The sequence below is a fragment of the Siphateles boraxobius genome, unplaced genomic scaffold (assembly GCF_051911475.1).
Source record: "Siphateles boraxobius isolate OS27281-9 unplaced genomic scaffold, OSU_SipBor_1 68, whole genome shotgun sequence".
NCBI lineage: Eukaryota > Metazoa > Chordata > Actinopteri > Cypriniformes > Leuciscidae > Siphateles > Siphateles boraxobius.
The window spans coordinates 12,950,995-12,969,432 of NW_027509195.1; the positions used below are offsets into that span (position 1 = coordinate 12,950,995).

At 36.5% G+C, this 18,438-nt stretch overlaps 2 protein-coding genes across 4 annotated transcripts; one reads left to right on the forward strand and one right to left on the reverse strand.

Moving 5' to 3' along the window:
* Window positions 1–1,299: 1,299 nt before the first annotated feature.
* Window positions 1,300–14,943, reverse strand: scn1ba (sodium channel, voltage-gated, type I, beta a). 3 transcript variants are annotated; one of them, XM_077214928.1, is made up of 6 exons: window positions 13,322–14,357; window positions 6,101–6,267; window positions 4,668–4,905; window positions 2,821–2,962; window positions 1,864–1,935; window positions 1,300–1,774 (listed from the first exon to the last, which is right to left on the reverse strand). In XM_077214928.1, the coding sequence occupies exons 1-5, from the start codon at window positions 13,371–13,373 to the stop codon at window positions 1,869–1,871; spliced, it is 666 nt and encodes a 221-aa protein (XP_077071043.1). In that variant the 5' UTR covers window positions 13,374–14,357; the 3' UTR covers window positions 1,300–1,774; window positions 1,864–1,868. The 3 variants fall into 3 exon arrangements, with proteins under 3 accessions (XP_077071043.1, XP_077071041.1, XP_077071040.1); XM_077214926.1 differs by lacking the exon at window positions 1,864–1,935 and adding an exon at window positions 14,867–14,943 and having other exon boundaries at window positions 1,605–1,774; window positions 13,322–13,411; XM_077214925.1 differs by lacking the exon at window positions 1,864–1,935 and having other exon boundaries at window positions 1,605–1,774; window positions 13,322–14,352.
* Window positions 14,944–16,865: 1,922 nt separating this feature from the next.
* Window positions 16,866–18,013, forward strand: LOC143722557 (uncharacterized). Its single transcript, XM_077213938.1, has one exon. It carries the CDS (start codon window positions 16,866–16,868, stop codon window positions 18,006–18,008), a length of 1,143 nt encoding a protein of 380 aa, XP_077070053.1. The 3' UTR covers window positions 18,009–18,013.
* Window positions 18,014–18,438: the final 425 nt, after the last annotated feature.

An 18,438-nucleotide genomic window follows, 5' to 3' on the forward strand; every position in this document is an offset into this window, starting at 1 on the left:
GTTGACTTAGTAGTTACAACGAGCAAGAAAGGTGACATGGAGAACGCTAAATCTCGCACTGCCAGTCTGCTGGCAAAAAGAGAACGTGATGAACTGAGGGATTTGAAATGTAAAAGTGTGGCGGAGATGGCATTTTATTACTCAACGGGTAAGGTATTTTATTGAACAGATAAATTGCCATGTAGCTCTCTAATAGACTTAACTGTAAAGCAATATCTATTGAGAAGGGTCATATTCATATACGAAGAACTAAAACAATATTCTTTCTCAAAATGCATGTTTTTTTTTTTGTTTTTTTTACTGCTATAGGGGCAAAAGTTACATAGTGTACCTTTAAGTGAACTATTATGATCCAGTAAGAAAGTTTTAAAAGTAATGGTTAGCTACATGTGGTTTGTTAAATTAGTGCTGGTTCAAATCCCTTGTATGTGAGAGGGACTGTACTCAGATAGGAAGCTCTTGTTGTAAATGTGCATTATTATTTGTTGGCATTAATTATGTACTGCTAATCACAGTTCCCAGCTGCCAAATTTGAGATTTTCTGTCTGATTTCTCCTCCTATATATATTAGGGGTTAAACGGTGTACACAAAAATAATGGTTCGATACGTACCTTAAGTCACGGTTTGATGTGTTTTTGGTACAGCAGGGGGGGGAAACAATGCTTTAGTGAACAAACTTATGTTTCTGTCTTTAAATATTAAAGTCTGTCAATACTGCTGCAAAACACTCTTCCTGCTGCGATTTTAATGTTTTTTCATAATTTTGGATGCAAAATATTTTTGCATAATGTATATTTTAGTCAGAATTCTTGCGGTCCCATTCTAATACGCACAGGTGTTGTGCCTAATTTCAACTCCTTGCAAAATGATTAGCCCTTGTTGAAGCCTCAATATAATTGCCTAATCTTAACCTCTCCCCCATACCAAATCCTAAACCTACCTATACTGGGGATTTCTGGGGTATTGGCGGGACGTCAGAAGTCAGGACGACACCAGTGCAGTGTAGTTGACCCCCGGGTCAACGAGGGGTCTAACAATTTGGAAGAGAGTTAAATTTGGCACAAAACCGACGCTCATTCAGCAAAGTCTGTGGAGATTAATGGAGACTTGTTTTGCATTTTGTAAAATTCAAATACTGGCGTGAATTTCTTACATTTACAGATATGGATGCAACTTTCCCACCCAAAGTACGAAACTCAAATAACATTCTGCATACAGAAAAATTCTCTATTAAAACAACGCCGCATCGGTTCGAAAGAATACGTTCAACATTACACCCCTAATATATATATATATATATATTTGAATACGTTTTTTTATTTTCCTATTTTTATATTACTTGATATGTATTTGTGATCTTTAAAATAATGATATAAATAGATGTTTTCACATATATAATTCGATTTGATTGTTTTTACATTATTCTTATTTGCTCTTGCTCAGTAAATATACTAGTGACAGATTTTATACTCTATCATATTTCTGATGTCCTCTGGCTCAGTAGATATACTGGTGACTCATTTAGTATCACATTTAAAGCTGATTTCTTGTGTAGAAAAAAAATCAAAAAAAGGTGTTAAAAGCTAAAACACGTATGTACAAGTCATGTAATGTGAGACTGCATTTTCCTGATGGTTTAGAATGGCGGTTCTGTCGCAGTTGTTGTGAAAACAGCAGCCCTGTGGTTATGGCAGAGCGCCGGTGTGGGGGATGGAGGAGGCCGTTGGTGATGTCATAATGAATGGAGCTTTTGGCTTGAGACTTTTTTTGGACCTGAAATGAAACAAAAGGCAGATGGTTAAACGGACACGAAATAGAGGAAGTCTAGATGTGACCAAAAGAGTTGCATTTAACAGTCCCACCTGAGTTATTCTGTCACCGCTACACCTGCACAGTTACCTTTGCTCTCCGAGGTTATAGCTAAATATTCCGCCCTAAGAGAATAGGAAGGACGGAAAGAAGGCAGAAGGGACAGAAAAGGCAATGAAGAAAAGAACAGCAACAAGAACTTCTAAAGTTATGAGAACAGCAGCTTGCAGAAAAATATAGATCTTTTTGAGATTGTGGGAAATATAGATTTGAAGGAAGAAAAGCAGTGGAAACTAATAAAAGACTGGCGGAAATGTAATTGTCTTCTGTTTTACGCTGGCTGTCAAAAGTTTGGAATAAATCATATTTTTTACATTTTTTGAACTGTTTATTTGACCAAAAATACAGTAATTCTTGTGACATATTATTACATTTTAAAATAACACATTCTTCTGTAATGCGAGGCTGAATTTTCAGCATCATTAATCCAGTCTCATTATCCTTCAGAAATCATTGTATAATTTCTCTAGACAGACTCTAGAAAGCTCAAAAGGCCCGCATTTATTTGAAATAGAAATCTTTTCTAACATTATAAATGTATTTACTGTTACTCGAATCAATTTAATGCGTCTAGCTCAAACGTTTAAATGGTAGTTTATAAGTTTACACAAAAATATAAACGTAACACTGTTTTCAACATTGATTATAATGTTATTGATAATTTTTCACAATATTACTGTTTTCACTGTATTTTTGATCAAATAAGCCTTGTTGAGCATAAGAGACTTAACTCAAAAACATTACAAAACCTTCATTATTCCAAACTTTTGACACTAATATATTCAATAAAGATCCCATAAAATTGATTTTGAAGTTTTTGACTGCATGTTTGTTTGCTTTGAATCCACGTATGTAATGTATAGACGTATATAATAACGTATAGACGGGTGTTTGTTACCAAGTAAGAGCAAACCGTGAGGAAGTGTTTAGAAAATGTAAACGTGACTCACTCGCTCTCTCTCAGCGCTTCCTCTCCCGCTGCTGAAATCTTCCTGTAACAATAGATCATCTCCACCAACAGCCATAACTGCAGCCCGATGATAGACACGTACATCATGACCTCAGATAAGATGGACGCCATGCTTCGTGAAGCTAGGGGTGAGTGAGATCAAATTCAGTTCACAAATCCATATTTGGTTCTTTCATAACTTTCACATTTTCATTTAATCCTTAATTGCTGATCTGATCAGACTTATTCTGAATTACTAGTCTTAAAGTTATGATCAAACACTGATAGAAGGAAGTTTAAAGTACGTTCTGAATATATTAGTGCTGGTTTCAGCACTCAGAGTCAGTATTATGAAAGACATGCACATCTATAGTGACATCAGTGCTGATGTAGGCCCGACTCAGACACGTCTGATTGAATCATCACCGTCAGCATGTGTGACACGACGGCTTCTGTCCCAGTGGACAGACATGTTCTCAGCAGAAGCGTCGAACCGAACATGTGGACCCTCAGATTCCTCAGAAGCTGATTTTGAGTGTAGCTTCCAACAAAAATGTACAAGTTGGCCATTCATTTTACATTGTATTGAAGAGGAAAGTGTTTGTCAAAAATACTCAACACTTTTCCCTCATAAACTACAAAAAGAGGTTTTGCCTTGTGATCACTGGCTGTCAAAATGTTAATAATTCTACATTAGATTGTGGTTTGAACCCTGTTTTTACTTGGGAAATGAAGATTACAGTAAGTCCTAATTGTGAGAAATAACATTATTACAAGAGAAATAAAAGACACAATAGAAGTTTTATTTTTATTCGTGGACATAAGCTTCTATAGATCCTTGTCCTCTTACACTACTTCACTACCATTGTTATTTTGGTATTTTGTATACTTTATATACTGTTATATATAAATATATATATTTATACCCTTGTAAAGTATTTATTATTTTGAATTAGCTCTTATTTTTAATTTTCATTTTAATTTGAGTAATTCTGCTATGTGGATTTGTAATTTTTATTAGTTTTTCAATATTTACAGTATTATTTTTTTTTGTTTTTTTACATTTTCAGTTTTGGTAGCTTTAGTATTTCAACTTAAACATATTTTATTTTCGTTAAGTTTTTCATATAATATTTGTATTTTATTTAATCTCAGCTTTATTTTAATTGACAAAAATTATATAAAATAGTGTTATTTACAAAAACAACAGTTGACTTCTTGACAAAAGGAACATGATCAGCATCTTTAGTGATTGTTCTGTTTCCTGTTTTCCTTGTACTGTTTTCCTGCCTAGAGCCAGGGGCGGCAAAAATAAGATACAGTTTTCCTCATATAACACACTAGAATTATTGGAGCAATTAAAGTACTGATTTTAGAAAAAGCTGAAAGAAAAAATTATAATAGTGCTACATCAATCCAGAATATAAATACTACAAATATTGGAAGAAAAAAGAAGGAAAAATGCAAATAACTCAAATAAAACCATGCATTACATTCTTAAACATCCTTGCTTTCAAAACACGAAGCATTTGGGGAGTCAAGGACACCAGTAATGAAAGCCCCGGTGCTGCTGCAATGAAAACACTTTGCTTTCAGGGCCATGAAAAGGCAATGACAGTGTCCTTGCTTTTGGCATTTCAAAGGCATTTCTATTCAGTGTTGACACATCTGTCTTCATGAACACACTCTTGTGTTTCTTGGCTGCATTGCAGAGGATTGTGTGTGTGTTCTTTCAGGCCAATGATGTTATAACCCTCTAACTCTGATTTGTGCCTGCATAATACATTTCAAAACCTGTTTGCATTTGTTTCCTCTTATGTAAATTTCATTCTCTTTTAACTGACATACCATGGCCCACTACGTTGAGGGTGATAAACTTGGTGGCGTTGGTGTGGTACTCATAATAGGGGAAGACGAGAATGCGGTCGAAAAAGCATCGATAGGTGCCGGTGTCGTTGAAGGTGACGTTGAGGATGTAAATTGAGCCGTCTTGCACATCATCAGTTTTTTTACTGCCGTTCCAGGCCAGGCGGTCATCGAAGCGTTCATCCAGTATGTCGCTTGACATATCTGCATAACTGAAGATCTAATTGTAAGAAATAAGAGTGAGACCGCTATGGCAAATAACCAGTGTGAAGAACACAATATTTGATTCAGTACCCAAAACAAGCTTTTTGTTATTCTCCAATATTTTGTCTATAAATCGCAGTTAAAAGAGACACGTCAAAGATTGACTGTTGTTATTGTCTGTATTTTGCTCAACACTGCTCCCTGTCTACAGAAGAGAACTATGATGATAACTGTCATGCAAAAGCTGTAAATGCCATGTAAATTTCAATTTTGGCTTTCCAAACTCAATGCAATGAGTAAAATCTATAGGAAATTAAAAAAAAGGTTTCGAGTTTTAGTCTGGTTTAAATTAGTTCATAGACTAGATTTTGGTCTTAGTAGAGTAAAATCTGCCACAAGCCACAGTGATAACATAATTGCTATTGGACACTAATAGGTATAATCGAATACATTTATGACATTTACACCTTATTACATTTAAATATTGATTTTACAAATCCTTATCCTGTATGAATATCTGGAGAGGTCATAGAAATTAATTCCCACACAAAAGTGTAGGAAATTGCTGGACATAGTAATGTTGTGCATTACTTTAAATACGCCAATAATTTCACATTTTAATAGAATTATTAAAATATGAATACAAATATAAAAAAAACTAGTAAATATTAAACAGTTAAAAAGTGTCTCATTCTCTTTCATTCTTGCATAACAAATATAATTCTAGTAATATTCTATGCTAAACTATTTCACACAAAGGACTTTGGCATAACACTCAAAGAAGCTTGTTTGTAACGCCTATTTGGTAGTATTCTCTATAGTGTCTATTTCTCTATTTGGTAGTATGGTTCTAATGGCAGAGGACTTCTTTACCCTCCAAGTAAACATACTCAAAGTAAATTGTGCTGTAATGTGCAGTAATTCACTTCTGGCCACTAAGATGGTCATAAATAATGCATGATATTTTCCTACAGCATTCTCAAATCTGCTTTGGGATTTGGATGTTTTATTTTACCATGGAAATAATTAAGTTGCATTAATTCCTGTGTGCATGTCAGTACGCACCCACACAGCTGTGCTAAAGCTTTTGTATGTGTAAAAAGGCATCTGCACATTAATTTAGGTAATGCGTTGTATGGGGGGAGCAGCATCTGTGTCTCTCAAACACGCGAAGTCAAGCTGTAAAGTCTGGTGTTTGGTCTCATACTCACGTGTGTAAATTCCCACTCGCCTCTGGCCTTGAACCACCAGTCCACTGTGGCATAGGCCGGAACTTCCCCTCTCATCTTGCAAGAGATACAGCCCAATTTGAAGCCTTTACCCGCCACTGCCTCTGTGTCGGAGTCCACCTCCACACACGCCCCATGGCAGAGCCAAGCTACAGGAAGAGGAAGACATTCAGTGACAGATACAGACACATCTGCTTCAGTTCGTAAAAATAAAGTCTTATTGATGCCCACTTTTTTGTTTTGAACTGACAGGCATTAGTACGCTTAAATCTTGTTTTAATCTTTTTTTGTCCTTTTGCATGCATTCCCTTTTTTTGGGTCAGGAGGGGGAGGGGTTATGCATGATGGCATTTTTAGTTCAAGGCAGAGCATTTTCTTGCAAGCTTTATTTCCACTCATAAAAACTGATTTTGCAGTTGAAATAGTCCCAATTAACTGTGCATCTCAGACCACAGTATTTGCTTAAATGTTTGTTTTTCTTGTCTTCAAAATTCTTTGAGGGGAAATAAATAGTTTGTTATGAACTGTGATCCTTTTTGAGTCATTAATCCACTTTCATATATAGATGCCAGTCTCTATATATGCCTAGAAGTCGCAAACACTTGCAGAAAGGAACACACCTGATATTCCAAGTATCTTTCTCTCACACTTCACCCTGCTGTTCCCACAGAGACATCTGCATCGCTCTCAACCAATGATCTTTTTGCAATTCTGACCTCTGGAGAAGTATTTATTATGTGCAATGAGATGAGGGATAAGAAACATTGCACACACATCAATCACAGCTACAGCTTTACAGTTAATAACTACAGTCGTCCTGCTGTTTCGATTTTTTTACAGGAATCTCTTTACTGTAATATTCAGGAAAACAACATTTATAATTTGATTTTGATTGCTAAGAGAAAATGAGTAAGGATGAAAAGTAAAAATTGGTGCCACCCCAACTGGAAGACAAGAGAAGGAAGAAAACAAGGGAAAAAGAGGGAAACAGAGAGTTAAACGTTTTCAGGGTTACATCCATCACATCACTGATTATCATTGACAGATTATTGATTTATTGGCTGTGGACAGGAAGAAAAGGGGTAGATTGGAGAGGAAAAACAATGATCAGTACAGAAGTACTACAGTTTCAGAGGAAGGGGGAGGAAGGGTCTAATCACATCACGCTGACACATTCTTAAAACAAGCCAATTATTAAGCAAGCCAATAAATAGCTGATATTTCAATTCTATACTATGTCGAATTAAAAACATTAAACTAATTATAAACATTTTAATGAGGCATCATCACAACTTTGGAATGTACAGTATTTCAATTTTGAGATTCTCTTAAGATTCCATTGAACGGTGTTATTATTGTTTTTAACTATTATCTTTTAAGTCGTGATGAAATGTAAGTAGCGTCAGATCTGTTTGATTTTTGCATCCAAGTGTAACGGATTATTAAAAAAGAAAAAATGTAGGACAGGGACTGGGTTCTATGCATCGGCTGATTGGCATACTTCACAATAAGATTAATAACATGCATTTACATTTTGAATTTTGATTTCATGCCGACTTTTAGTGACAGCAAAGAAGATCTGGGGATATTTTTGGGGAGACATCAAAGGACACTATAAAGGGTGGGAGGAAAGGAGACTTCTCCCTTGCCCTTTAAAAGCCAAGGAGGGACAGTATACACACGCAATAAACTGACCTCAGACGTGTCCAAAACTGCCGTATAAACTTCTGTCAATGTCACTGCGGGGGCAGGGTCATTACATAACCCCTTTTTACAGAGATTACATTATGCAATTTATTCCAGATTAGACTGCACAATGCCCGCTTAATCCCAGGATTGAATTAATGCACTTTAAAGTAGAATTAGACAATTTTTACAATTGCTTTTTTGGGACGGAAATGTGAGAGACATACAATTTTGCAAATGCTTTTATCCAAAGCAATTTGCATTGCATTCAAGGTAAACATTTAATCAGTTATACATTTCTTGGGAATTGAACCCATGACCTTGATTTCTTTGCACCATGTTCTACTGTTTAAGCTACAGGAACACTGTGGTGCAATGAGAGATTCAAGGAAAGAGAAGAGAGAGCCTTTTGAGAGCTGATTCAGGCTTTCTACATGTAAACAAGAAGCCGAGGACAGCGTTTCCATGCCAGCCAGCAGTCTCAAACTGTATAACAGTGACATATACACTCTGGCCTCTCGGGAAATGGCAAAGATTTGTGATGAACACTGAGCTCCAGGGTGGAGACTTTCCATAGAAACAAAAGCTCTTTGATACATCGCTCAATATATGACATGATGTTGGCCAGTAATTTAGTCACTGTGGTCTAACAATCGTCCTGTTGAACCCACATATTCTCATCTCCGTCCAATCCCTTCTTTAATCTAATCTCTAAAATGAATCTTCAATGAACGATATTGTCGGTGACCCCCCAGTCGAGGGTAAATGGCAAACGCCAGTGATATTTCCCCAGGCGACCAGATCTAAAGACAAAGCCTCTTCCTTTTTAGCATTAAGATACTGGGATTCTCACAATCGGTTCTTGATGCTGGGATCAAGTGTGCTGCAATTGCAATAAAGAATAACCAGCAAGAGACAGTCCTTCATATAATATGTCCTCGTTCACCCTTGCCCAGATTTAGCATTCACGCTCTCTCCGTCCTCCCCCATCGTCTCATCCTCTTTCCGGCATGCACACACACGCACTCAGACACACCTTTCCTCACATGCACATCAGTTTTCCACGGTGCCAGACCTGTGCGTGCATGAAACCTGTGACACTGCTTTCTGAAGGAAGCATGACTGCTGGATTCTGCTGAAAATCTGCTTAGAATACAAAGACCTTGCTCTTCATTGGTTTGCCTGTTTCTAGGCCACTGTTTTCAACCCGTTAAACTATTAATCTTCCTTCTAACCATCTTTCTTCTCCCTCAAGCCTTTCTAGTACATTTACATTTAATCACTTAGCAGACGCTTTTATCCAAAGCGACTTACAAATGAGAACAATAGAGGCAGTTAAAACTAAAAGTTGGACAACAATATGCAAGTGCTAAGACCCCTCTCAGTTTAATCTAAACGCATTTTTTATATAAATAAACAAAAAAAAGAATAGAAGAGAAAGTGTTAGTATTACTGGATCAAGTGCTGCCGAAAAAGATGAATCTTCAGTCGTTTCTTGAAAGTGGCTACGGACTCAGAAGCTCTGGTTGTGTTAGGCATATCATTCCACAGACAGATACAGTCATGGTAAAAGTCCGTGAGAGAGATTTTGTGCCTCTTTGAGATGGCACCACAAGACGACGCTCGCTTGCAGAACGCAAGTTTCTGGATGGGACATAAGTCTGAAGTAATGAGTTTAGGTAAAAGGGAGCAGAGCCAGTGGTTGTTCTGTGGGCAAACGTCAGTGACTTGAATTTAATGCAAGCAGCAACTGGCAACCAATGCAATTTTGTGAGGAGAGGAGTGACGTGTGCCACTTCGGCTCATTAAAGACCACTCTGACTGCAGCATTCTGGATCAGTTGCGGAAGTTTGACAGAGCATGCTGGACGATCAGCCAGGAGTGCATTACAATAGCCCAGTCTCGATAGAACAAGCGCTTGGACAAGGAGTTGTGTAGCATGCTCTGATAAGAAGGGCCTGATCCTCCTATAATGTTGTGCAAGGCTTTTAAATCTTTTTTTTTCCGTCATATGATTGTCACAGTAGTGTTTTATGTATTCAATTTCTTCACTGTAATCTTTAATTGCCCTAGAATCACTATGTATCATAATTGCTCATACTTAGGTTTGGGGTGTTTGTTCATCGAGATGCACCAAAATTACAATTACAATGCAGGTTGATATAATTATTTTCATAAATAATAAATTTATGTTTTGATTCTATTTTTTTTCTCTAAATATAAAATGCAAAAAAATAAAAAATCTGCAAAATAAAAAAAGATATATATTTGCATATTTTTTTGAAGTATAGGGGATTTATTCATCAAGATGCATTAAAATTCAAATTCAAATCAATATGATAAGCTGATAATTATTTCCATAAATAACAAATTACCCGTATTAAATTTCTACACTGTCTATGTGTATATATACACACACACACACACACACACTCAAATATAATATATAAAAAACTAATTAACAAATGAATTTAGGTGTCAAACATTTTAATGTACAGTATGAAAAATGGATATTCATTTTGAGATTTTACATTTATCAGTGCTATTAAATTATTAATGTCTTTATAGGTTGACTGCCAGTTTAACTATAGTTTAATTAGTTTAATTGAGCATTAGATTAAGAAAAAAATAATCTAATGTAAGAATAGATGAAAACCAACAATATTTCAATTTCCAACATTTCAATATTCAACATATACCATAAAAAAACTAACGCAGGCAGATATGGTATCGGTATAGTTTGCAATGTGCATCCTTATTAGAAACTACAAAAGCTGTGTAGATCTCACTTGCTCTGTGTATGTATTTCAATCAAGACTATTTTCTGCCAATGTTTCTTAGCTGCATCCACCTCCCGCTGCTTAACTCCACATTTCCTTGAGAACTCCTGAACACTCAGTGCCAGCTAATCAATCATCAGTGTTCACAAACATGCGCACATCTAACAAACATACATTAACAACCACAGCATTGTCCAGCACTAAGCCAGACGGTCTAAACTTACACTAATTGCACTCCTGGAGTATTGTGTTTAGAGCAGGATATGATACAGCTGTTAAACAGCCAATGAAACTGTTATCACAGGTGTCTGCCGAGATGTCAGTGTGAGCAGCATCCGGAGACTATGATAATGTCATGTCCTGATTTATATTAGTCTTCATCCGGATGGTGTAACACAGTACAACTCTGTACTGAAAAATGTAATTCACAGCAACATAAGATATTCACTGAGAGACTGCACAACTTGTCTTTGTCGATAATAGCAATGATATATTGGACTTTTTTTTTGATAGCCAGTAAATGGACACCATATAGTGTGTGTGCATGGGCACTTACCAACTCTAAAAATGTTTTATTATTATTTTTTATTATCAATTTTTTAACTCACCAAAGCTGCATTTTATTTAAAATAACTGTTTTCTATTTTAATATATTTTAAAATATAAGATCAAAAGAACATTTATTTGAATTAAAATCTTTTGTAACATTATAAATGTCTTTACTTTCACTTTCGATCAATTTGATGCATCCTTGCTGAATAAAAGTATTACATTTCTAACAAAAAACAAAAAACACAACAAAAAATACTGACCCCAAACTATAAAAAAGAGATATAGCCAAGCTTACAAGGAACAGACTCAGATTTATTAATAATCTTTAATCGTTTGTAGTGCCATTATATGGTGACATTGCCATTAAATGCTAGGAATAATTTCCACCGGCCCTGACCGTGTGACAATTTGATCAAATCAGAGACTATAGTTTGTACATATTGAGTACAAGGAGATAGGCGAACACAGGGAACTCTCTTTCTGTCTCACGCTTTCATTCTCACACATCTTTCTTTCCATCTGCCTTTGCTCACTCCCACGTTTCATCTCCAATAAAATGTTTAATCTGAATAAAAACATTTCCTTAAAGTCCCTTTTCCTTGGTGATTCTGTGAGATTAATTACTGTATAAGGTGTTACACAAGTACAGTTGTGTAACAGTTCTCCTTTTGAGCTTTCTCCTTTTCTTATTTTAACCTTCTGCTCCAACTATTTTAATCCTTCCTTAGTATTAAGGAAATATGTAGCAATATTACATTTTTAGAGTCGGTTGCTCTCTGCTAAATGCTTTAAATAGTAATCTAGATGAGCAATTTTGTGCAAGTTCATCATAAAAAAAGACGAAATTTACTTTTTTTTCAGCAGACACAAACTTACACAAAAGTGACTTTAAAAGTTTGTATCATTTAGTTACAATACTTCAAGAGACTTAGCACATGAAGTAATAAAAACTTGCATTCGTTAGGCATAATAAAACATTTTAACATTTAAGCAACTGATAACAGGTCGGTTTACATAACCCGCTGGTACAGGATATACTGAACACATAATGCGTGTCCCAACACAAGACACGAGGAGAGATACAAATCCTCGCTGGGTAAACTAGGACATCTATCACTGAGGCATGATTGACAACACCTGTTCCCATGAGAGCGATTTATTTCCATCACTTCCCTTCTTACAGTCACACACAAGATATTCAGGCTATGAACAAGTGCCGACAGACACATATTTTAAACACACGCCATAAAACCTAGTATTTAAGAATCACAACACAAAACAAAGAATTCACGACCTACTGGAAGATAATAACAGCTTGTGACAGAAGCAACCGAGCTTGGGCAAGAGCTATATTTCTGTCTGGACCACCCCGATCACCCATGACTCCATTTTAGCATCAACACATGCTCTACTAGAAGTGACAGCTGGTTTGGGTTTTTACTAAACAATCCATGAACCCCAAAACCCATAAACACAACCGCTTTGAGCTTAATAAACAAAACTTAAATAAACAAAAAGCAAAGACATACTATTAGTGGACCGGTGCTAAATTGCCCTGATTGGATCAGCAAGAAATTCAAATAAAAAACAAGTGTCATTAAAGTAATTTATCACTTCAGTTGCATTATATTTTTAATATAACATCTAATAATTAATTACAAAAATCTCAAGAATACATGAGCTATTTCTTGTGATAACACTAAAGTGATTTATATACATTATATTATATAATATACATAATTATTTTTATATATAGTGTATATATATTTACTATATATATATTATATTATACTATATTTACTGTTTGTGTATATATATAGTAAACAGTATATAAAATATTTATATACAAATACATGCAATATATAAAATATAAATATAAATTTTAAAATACAAAAATAATAATAATAAATGTGTATCTATATAATGCATATTGTGGTAAATTGGAATTATCTTTATTATAGTGTATAGTGTTAGAGTATCTATATACCTATCTATTCCAAACACTTTGAAATCCTATTAAAAAACGCATGAGAGCAGCAAATACAATTTATCTTGAAAGCGGATTCCTGCTATACATGTACCTGCAGCTTTATCATGGCCTGACTGACACAGACAGACACAGATAAAGGGTGTGAGGCTTGAAATGTGTATCTCAAATGTTTCAAAGTTCGCTTAAGACACTCACCGTGTGTTAAACACAACAGCACAGGGACACACAGAAGTCGCACTGCAGACATCTTCACAGATGATAGCCGCTGCTTTCAGAGTCTTGATTCTGTCTTACACACACACACACACACACACACACACACACACACACACACACACACACACACAAAACAGGCTCAAACTGAAGAACAGGAGGTCTCGGCAAGTAGTCCACAGTGAGACAGGAGCTCTGCGAAGGAAATGCGCCCCCTGGATCTGTGAACAGATGAGCTTGACAGTGTGAAAAACAGATGATGTTTTCCTCTTGTCCTTCCTGTCGGGTGGGAGATGAGTGTTTTGATGAGGAGCAAGGGAGTCCAGTGAGGGAGTATCAGAGATTTGACGCCGCACTATGTGCAGGAAATCGATCCAACAAGTCCAAAGTATTCAGTTACTCCATGAAAGAAAAGAGAGCTGAGATGCCACACTCGAGTTTCAGTCAGTAATGGTTCTTCTAGACCTGTTTATTTGTTAACCAGTACTTAATTAATAATGACATTAATACACTTTTTTAAAGTGATTAAATATTCTGATGAATATCTCATCTGATTTCTAAAATATATAGAGATATTCACTAAACGACAAAGTTTACTTGTTTTCTTGACAGTGGAAGACTTGGAGCTGAGGTTGTGATTAGTTTTGAATGAGAATTTTATGCAGATAGTGGAAGACAAGTGACATTAACTAAGGGTTTTGTGTCATACATTTACATTAAACATCAGTTGCCTGATTTAACCTGAGAAGAAAAAAAACATTTGAAGTGATCCAATCTTTGCCCAAATGAGTTTGAAATGGAAAATGGATCTCCTTAATGATTATGTGTCTTTGGCTTCATGCAAACATACATTCAGACATTCGCTTCTACGCTAAATGATATTTATTGCTCATGTATTTTGTGAATTATTGCTTATGTTAATGAGTGAATGAGAGGATATATCTCTTAGGATCTTGATCTTAACTTGAAGTTATAGGCTTCTAGCCAATTATGAATAGGAATGATCAGATAAATGTATGAAATTATGTAATTTAGCCTACATTGCACTGTACATAAAATATCAACAGTAGATTTATCAGGCTGTCTATTCAATACTTGGTTTATTATTTGTGTCTTTCTCTCATTTAAATATATGCATGTGAAGTCGCTAACACATGCAGTAAATGTTTACTATGGCCGGATGTAGTTATGCTTATGCTCATGCCATCTGTTATTTTTGCCAAAGCGTCTGTATTTCCAAATGTCAAACATCAAGTCATATGTCTAACAGCGCGTAATGATCACCAAAAATATGCTAATAATACATCATTCATGGGTCAACATTACACATAAATGAATTAAATATAATTTCAAATACACTCCCTTTAGTCTTTTGAACAATATTCAGTGGTTTTTTTTCTTATTCTTTTTCTTATTTATCGGCTGATGCAAATGCCAACAACGTCGATGCTGTTTCCCCTTTCAACAATAAAAACGTGACCTCAGGGTGCTTGTTTCGAGGTTTGAATACGTTATCTCTCAGCCTACCGTTTCCGATTACCACACGTATTTAGTCTAAACAACATTTCTTCCCCACGTTTGGTCTTCTTTCAGTTGGTTGCGATGCTCTGTGGATGAATTCGCTTCGCTCGCGCGGTTAAATCAATTCAATTCAATAAATCAATCCGTTGGTCACGTCACGCTGGGTATTTCAGGGTCACGGAAATTAACCAGATTGTGCTGCCGTTCCTGCATAAATGTTCGGTCGTGAAATTATGATATCCACAAAAGAATCCGTTAGGACCGGAGCACCACACGTTAAGCCAAAACGTGGTGCGTTCATTGACGATTTTGTATAGGGAAGATGCTGAGTTTGGGATAGCCTAGGCGAGGAGGGACTGGGAGGTGAGCAGGGATGGGGGAGGGATATACAGACTGATGCATTGCAGTAGAGTGGGGTGGATGGAAAGCATGGTGTCTGCGGGTTACAATTTCAAGACAACGTAAACAGATGCTTATCGTCCTTACGTCATATTCATTCGGACGCATAGTAGCCTACTGAAACGTGACGCGCGATGCAAGACACATAGGCTACCTTAAATCATCCCTAAATCATTAGCTAGAGTAGGCCTAGTCTAGGCTATCGGATCATTCGAGAACAGATTGTTCTAGAGTCTAGAAATTTGGGAGCAATCTCATCACGTTAATATGAAGCAGCTAAGCCCAAAATCAATCAGACACACATTTTACACTGTTATAAAAAAAAATCCAAAATTATTTTGAATAGCCAGAAGGGGTTATGTAGATATTGAAAGCAGGCTCATCAAGCTTCTGCATTGTCTTATAAGTGGTCCATAGAATGTGCACTGTAGCCTACTTCAGGGGATACTCTAAAACGCATAACATGGCTTAATGTAGGCTTCTTCTTACAGCGACACTAAAAGACCAAATTCAGTAGACGATGATGCATCGCATACTAGCCGCCTATTACAGGCAATCAGATGCGCCCAGAATATATGAATGCAACACGTTTTAGAATCGCACTTCTGAAACCATATATTTGTGTGAGAAACAGACCGATTCAGCAAAAATTCAGTCTGTGAAATCGAGAACCAGATTCGTGAACGAATCATTCGAACCGGTTTTGTTTGTTTGTGAATTGGATGGATTCGAGTTATGAAAAGATTCAACATAAACGAATGATTCATTCACGAATCGATATCACGACTTTTTTTATGAACACTTTATAAACTCGGAAAGAAGAGCATGTTACGGGAGTTTCAGTGACGGAAATGTTCATCTGTTCCTCACAAAGATATCGTATCCTTTTCGTTTTGCCAGAGGAAATTACAGGTTTGGAACGAGTTTGAGTAAATCCACAGACAGTATTTTAAAGGTGCTCTACTTAGAGCACCTTTAATTTGGACTGAATTAAAGCCAGTTGTAATATCGTTTTTTTCACCTCTAGAGGGAGGTACACTTTCATTTATGAGGTGTGAGCCACAATTGCAGAGAAATTAAAGGCTACTTTAATGAGTGGGAACTGTATCATACTTCCTTGCGTGCAGTATAAAGGAGTATTCAAAATAATTTTTTTTTATAATGTCGTAAAATATCAAAATCTACATTGAATTGCTGTTCTTGGTTAATAGGCTACAAGTCTGAGCTATGATTTTTCTGTGACGAAACCTTCTTAAAACGCTACCGAAACCGCTTTACTTTTATTTTTATAGCGAGGTTGACACAATATGAACGATTAATAAGCTAAAAATTATTTAATGTGCTCAATAATGCGTGCATTTTAGGCCAGAATAAAAAATAAATAATAGTGTATTCAACTGAACAAATGCATAGAATGTCACGTGTTTGAAGACAGGTGAACTCAAAGGTCCAAGAATGCATTCTATTTTAGATTTTGACATCATAATGGACATTATACATTACAGAGAATCCTGGTGAAAAGACCTTCATTTGTTAGGCTATCTGACTGTTATTGCCTGCTTATTGCCTGTTGTTGAAGAATAAATCTTCACTCAAGCATTTAAGCATGTGTTGCAGAGAAAAAAATACTCTCCAGAATCAGGCACAGCTATGCGTAGTAGGCAAGCAGATTTTCGGCAGATCTTCTGGACCTTCCTTCTTGCCAGAGACTGGACAAAAGAAGTCAGCTTCAGGTGAAAGGCTTCCAGGACGTCGAGGGTCCAGACCGCCAACCTATTTAATGAATGTGGTACAGAGAAATGGCACAGGCCCTTCATGTGAGTCTGACCTGAAAGCCAATGCACCACGCATTCTTGAAAGTGGACCAGTGACGGTGGACAAAGCCACCGAAAGCCCTGAAAGCCCTGTTGCTGTGTCAACAAACATGCCTGTTCTGGAAGCAACCCATGTTCCTGTGAAGCCTGGAGCTGGACTCAACAAGTCAGCTGGACATTGCTTTTTGCCAGAGGCTGAAGACAAGACATCATTTTCAGGTGTAAGACCTCCAGGGCATCAAGGAGCCTGGTCTCATAAGCATTTAATGGAAGTGTCAGTGAAAAACATCACATACCCTTCATGTGAGTCTGACCTGAATATTAGTGCTGACCCTTCTTTATCCTTTCTGTTCAAACTTCGACCAGTAAGAGTGGACAAACGTACGTCTCCGCGCCAACACACTGTTGCTGTGTCCACAAATATGCCTGTTCCTGTGAAGGTTTTTGCTGGACAGAAGTCCATTTCAGGTGAAAGACCTCCAGGACATCGAGGGCCCAGAATTTCTTCAAATTTAATTGTTGTGGCAGAGAGAAACATCACAGGACCTTCATGTGAGTGTGATCTGCAAGACATTGCTCTCCTTTCCTTACCCAGACTGCCCAGTCTCGCAAGTCGACCAGTGAGGGTGGACAAACGCACATCTCTGTGTGAACATCCGGTGGTGTCCACCAACATGTCTGTTCTGGAAATGACCTGTGTTCCTGTGAAGCCTGTTCCTGTTGCTGACCCACAGAAAAGAGGCAGTGTTGTTGTGGCAAGGAATCTCACGTTTTTTTCACGATGTTCATTTGACGATGAGGGTTTCAAGATGAAGAGGGCACAGCCACCAAAAAGAGTCTGTCCTCTTGTTAAAAGATTTGCCTTTGATGGCAAGAAGCCAGACTTAACTGCTTGTGCCAGTTTTACACCCCAGACCCTGACTTTAAGCTTATAAAGCATCCACACGCAAATAAAACATGATGATGAAAAAGACAAAAAGATAATAAAAATATTCTTTGTGCATCAGAAAGCTTTTTGTGCATCTAAAAAAAATTCCTTTGTTGATAAACATGTGTGAAAGGTGATGAAATGTACATTAAAAGTGCTTAATCATTATTTATCCAGCATTTAGAAATTAATGGTATATACCACAAATTATTCCATGAAGAATATATATAAACATTTAAACAAAACCATTGTAGTATGAAAAGGCTTACTGGTTGTTCAGATGTTGTTTCTAGGCTATAAATGACTACAACTTTTGGTGGAATTGTTTTTTTCTGATGGAAACCGTTTTTGTGGAACTGTTATATTTTTTTCAGGATTCTCTGATTAATAGAAAGTTTAAAAAGAACAGCATTTAATTGAAATTGAAATATTTTGAA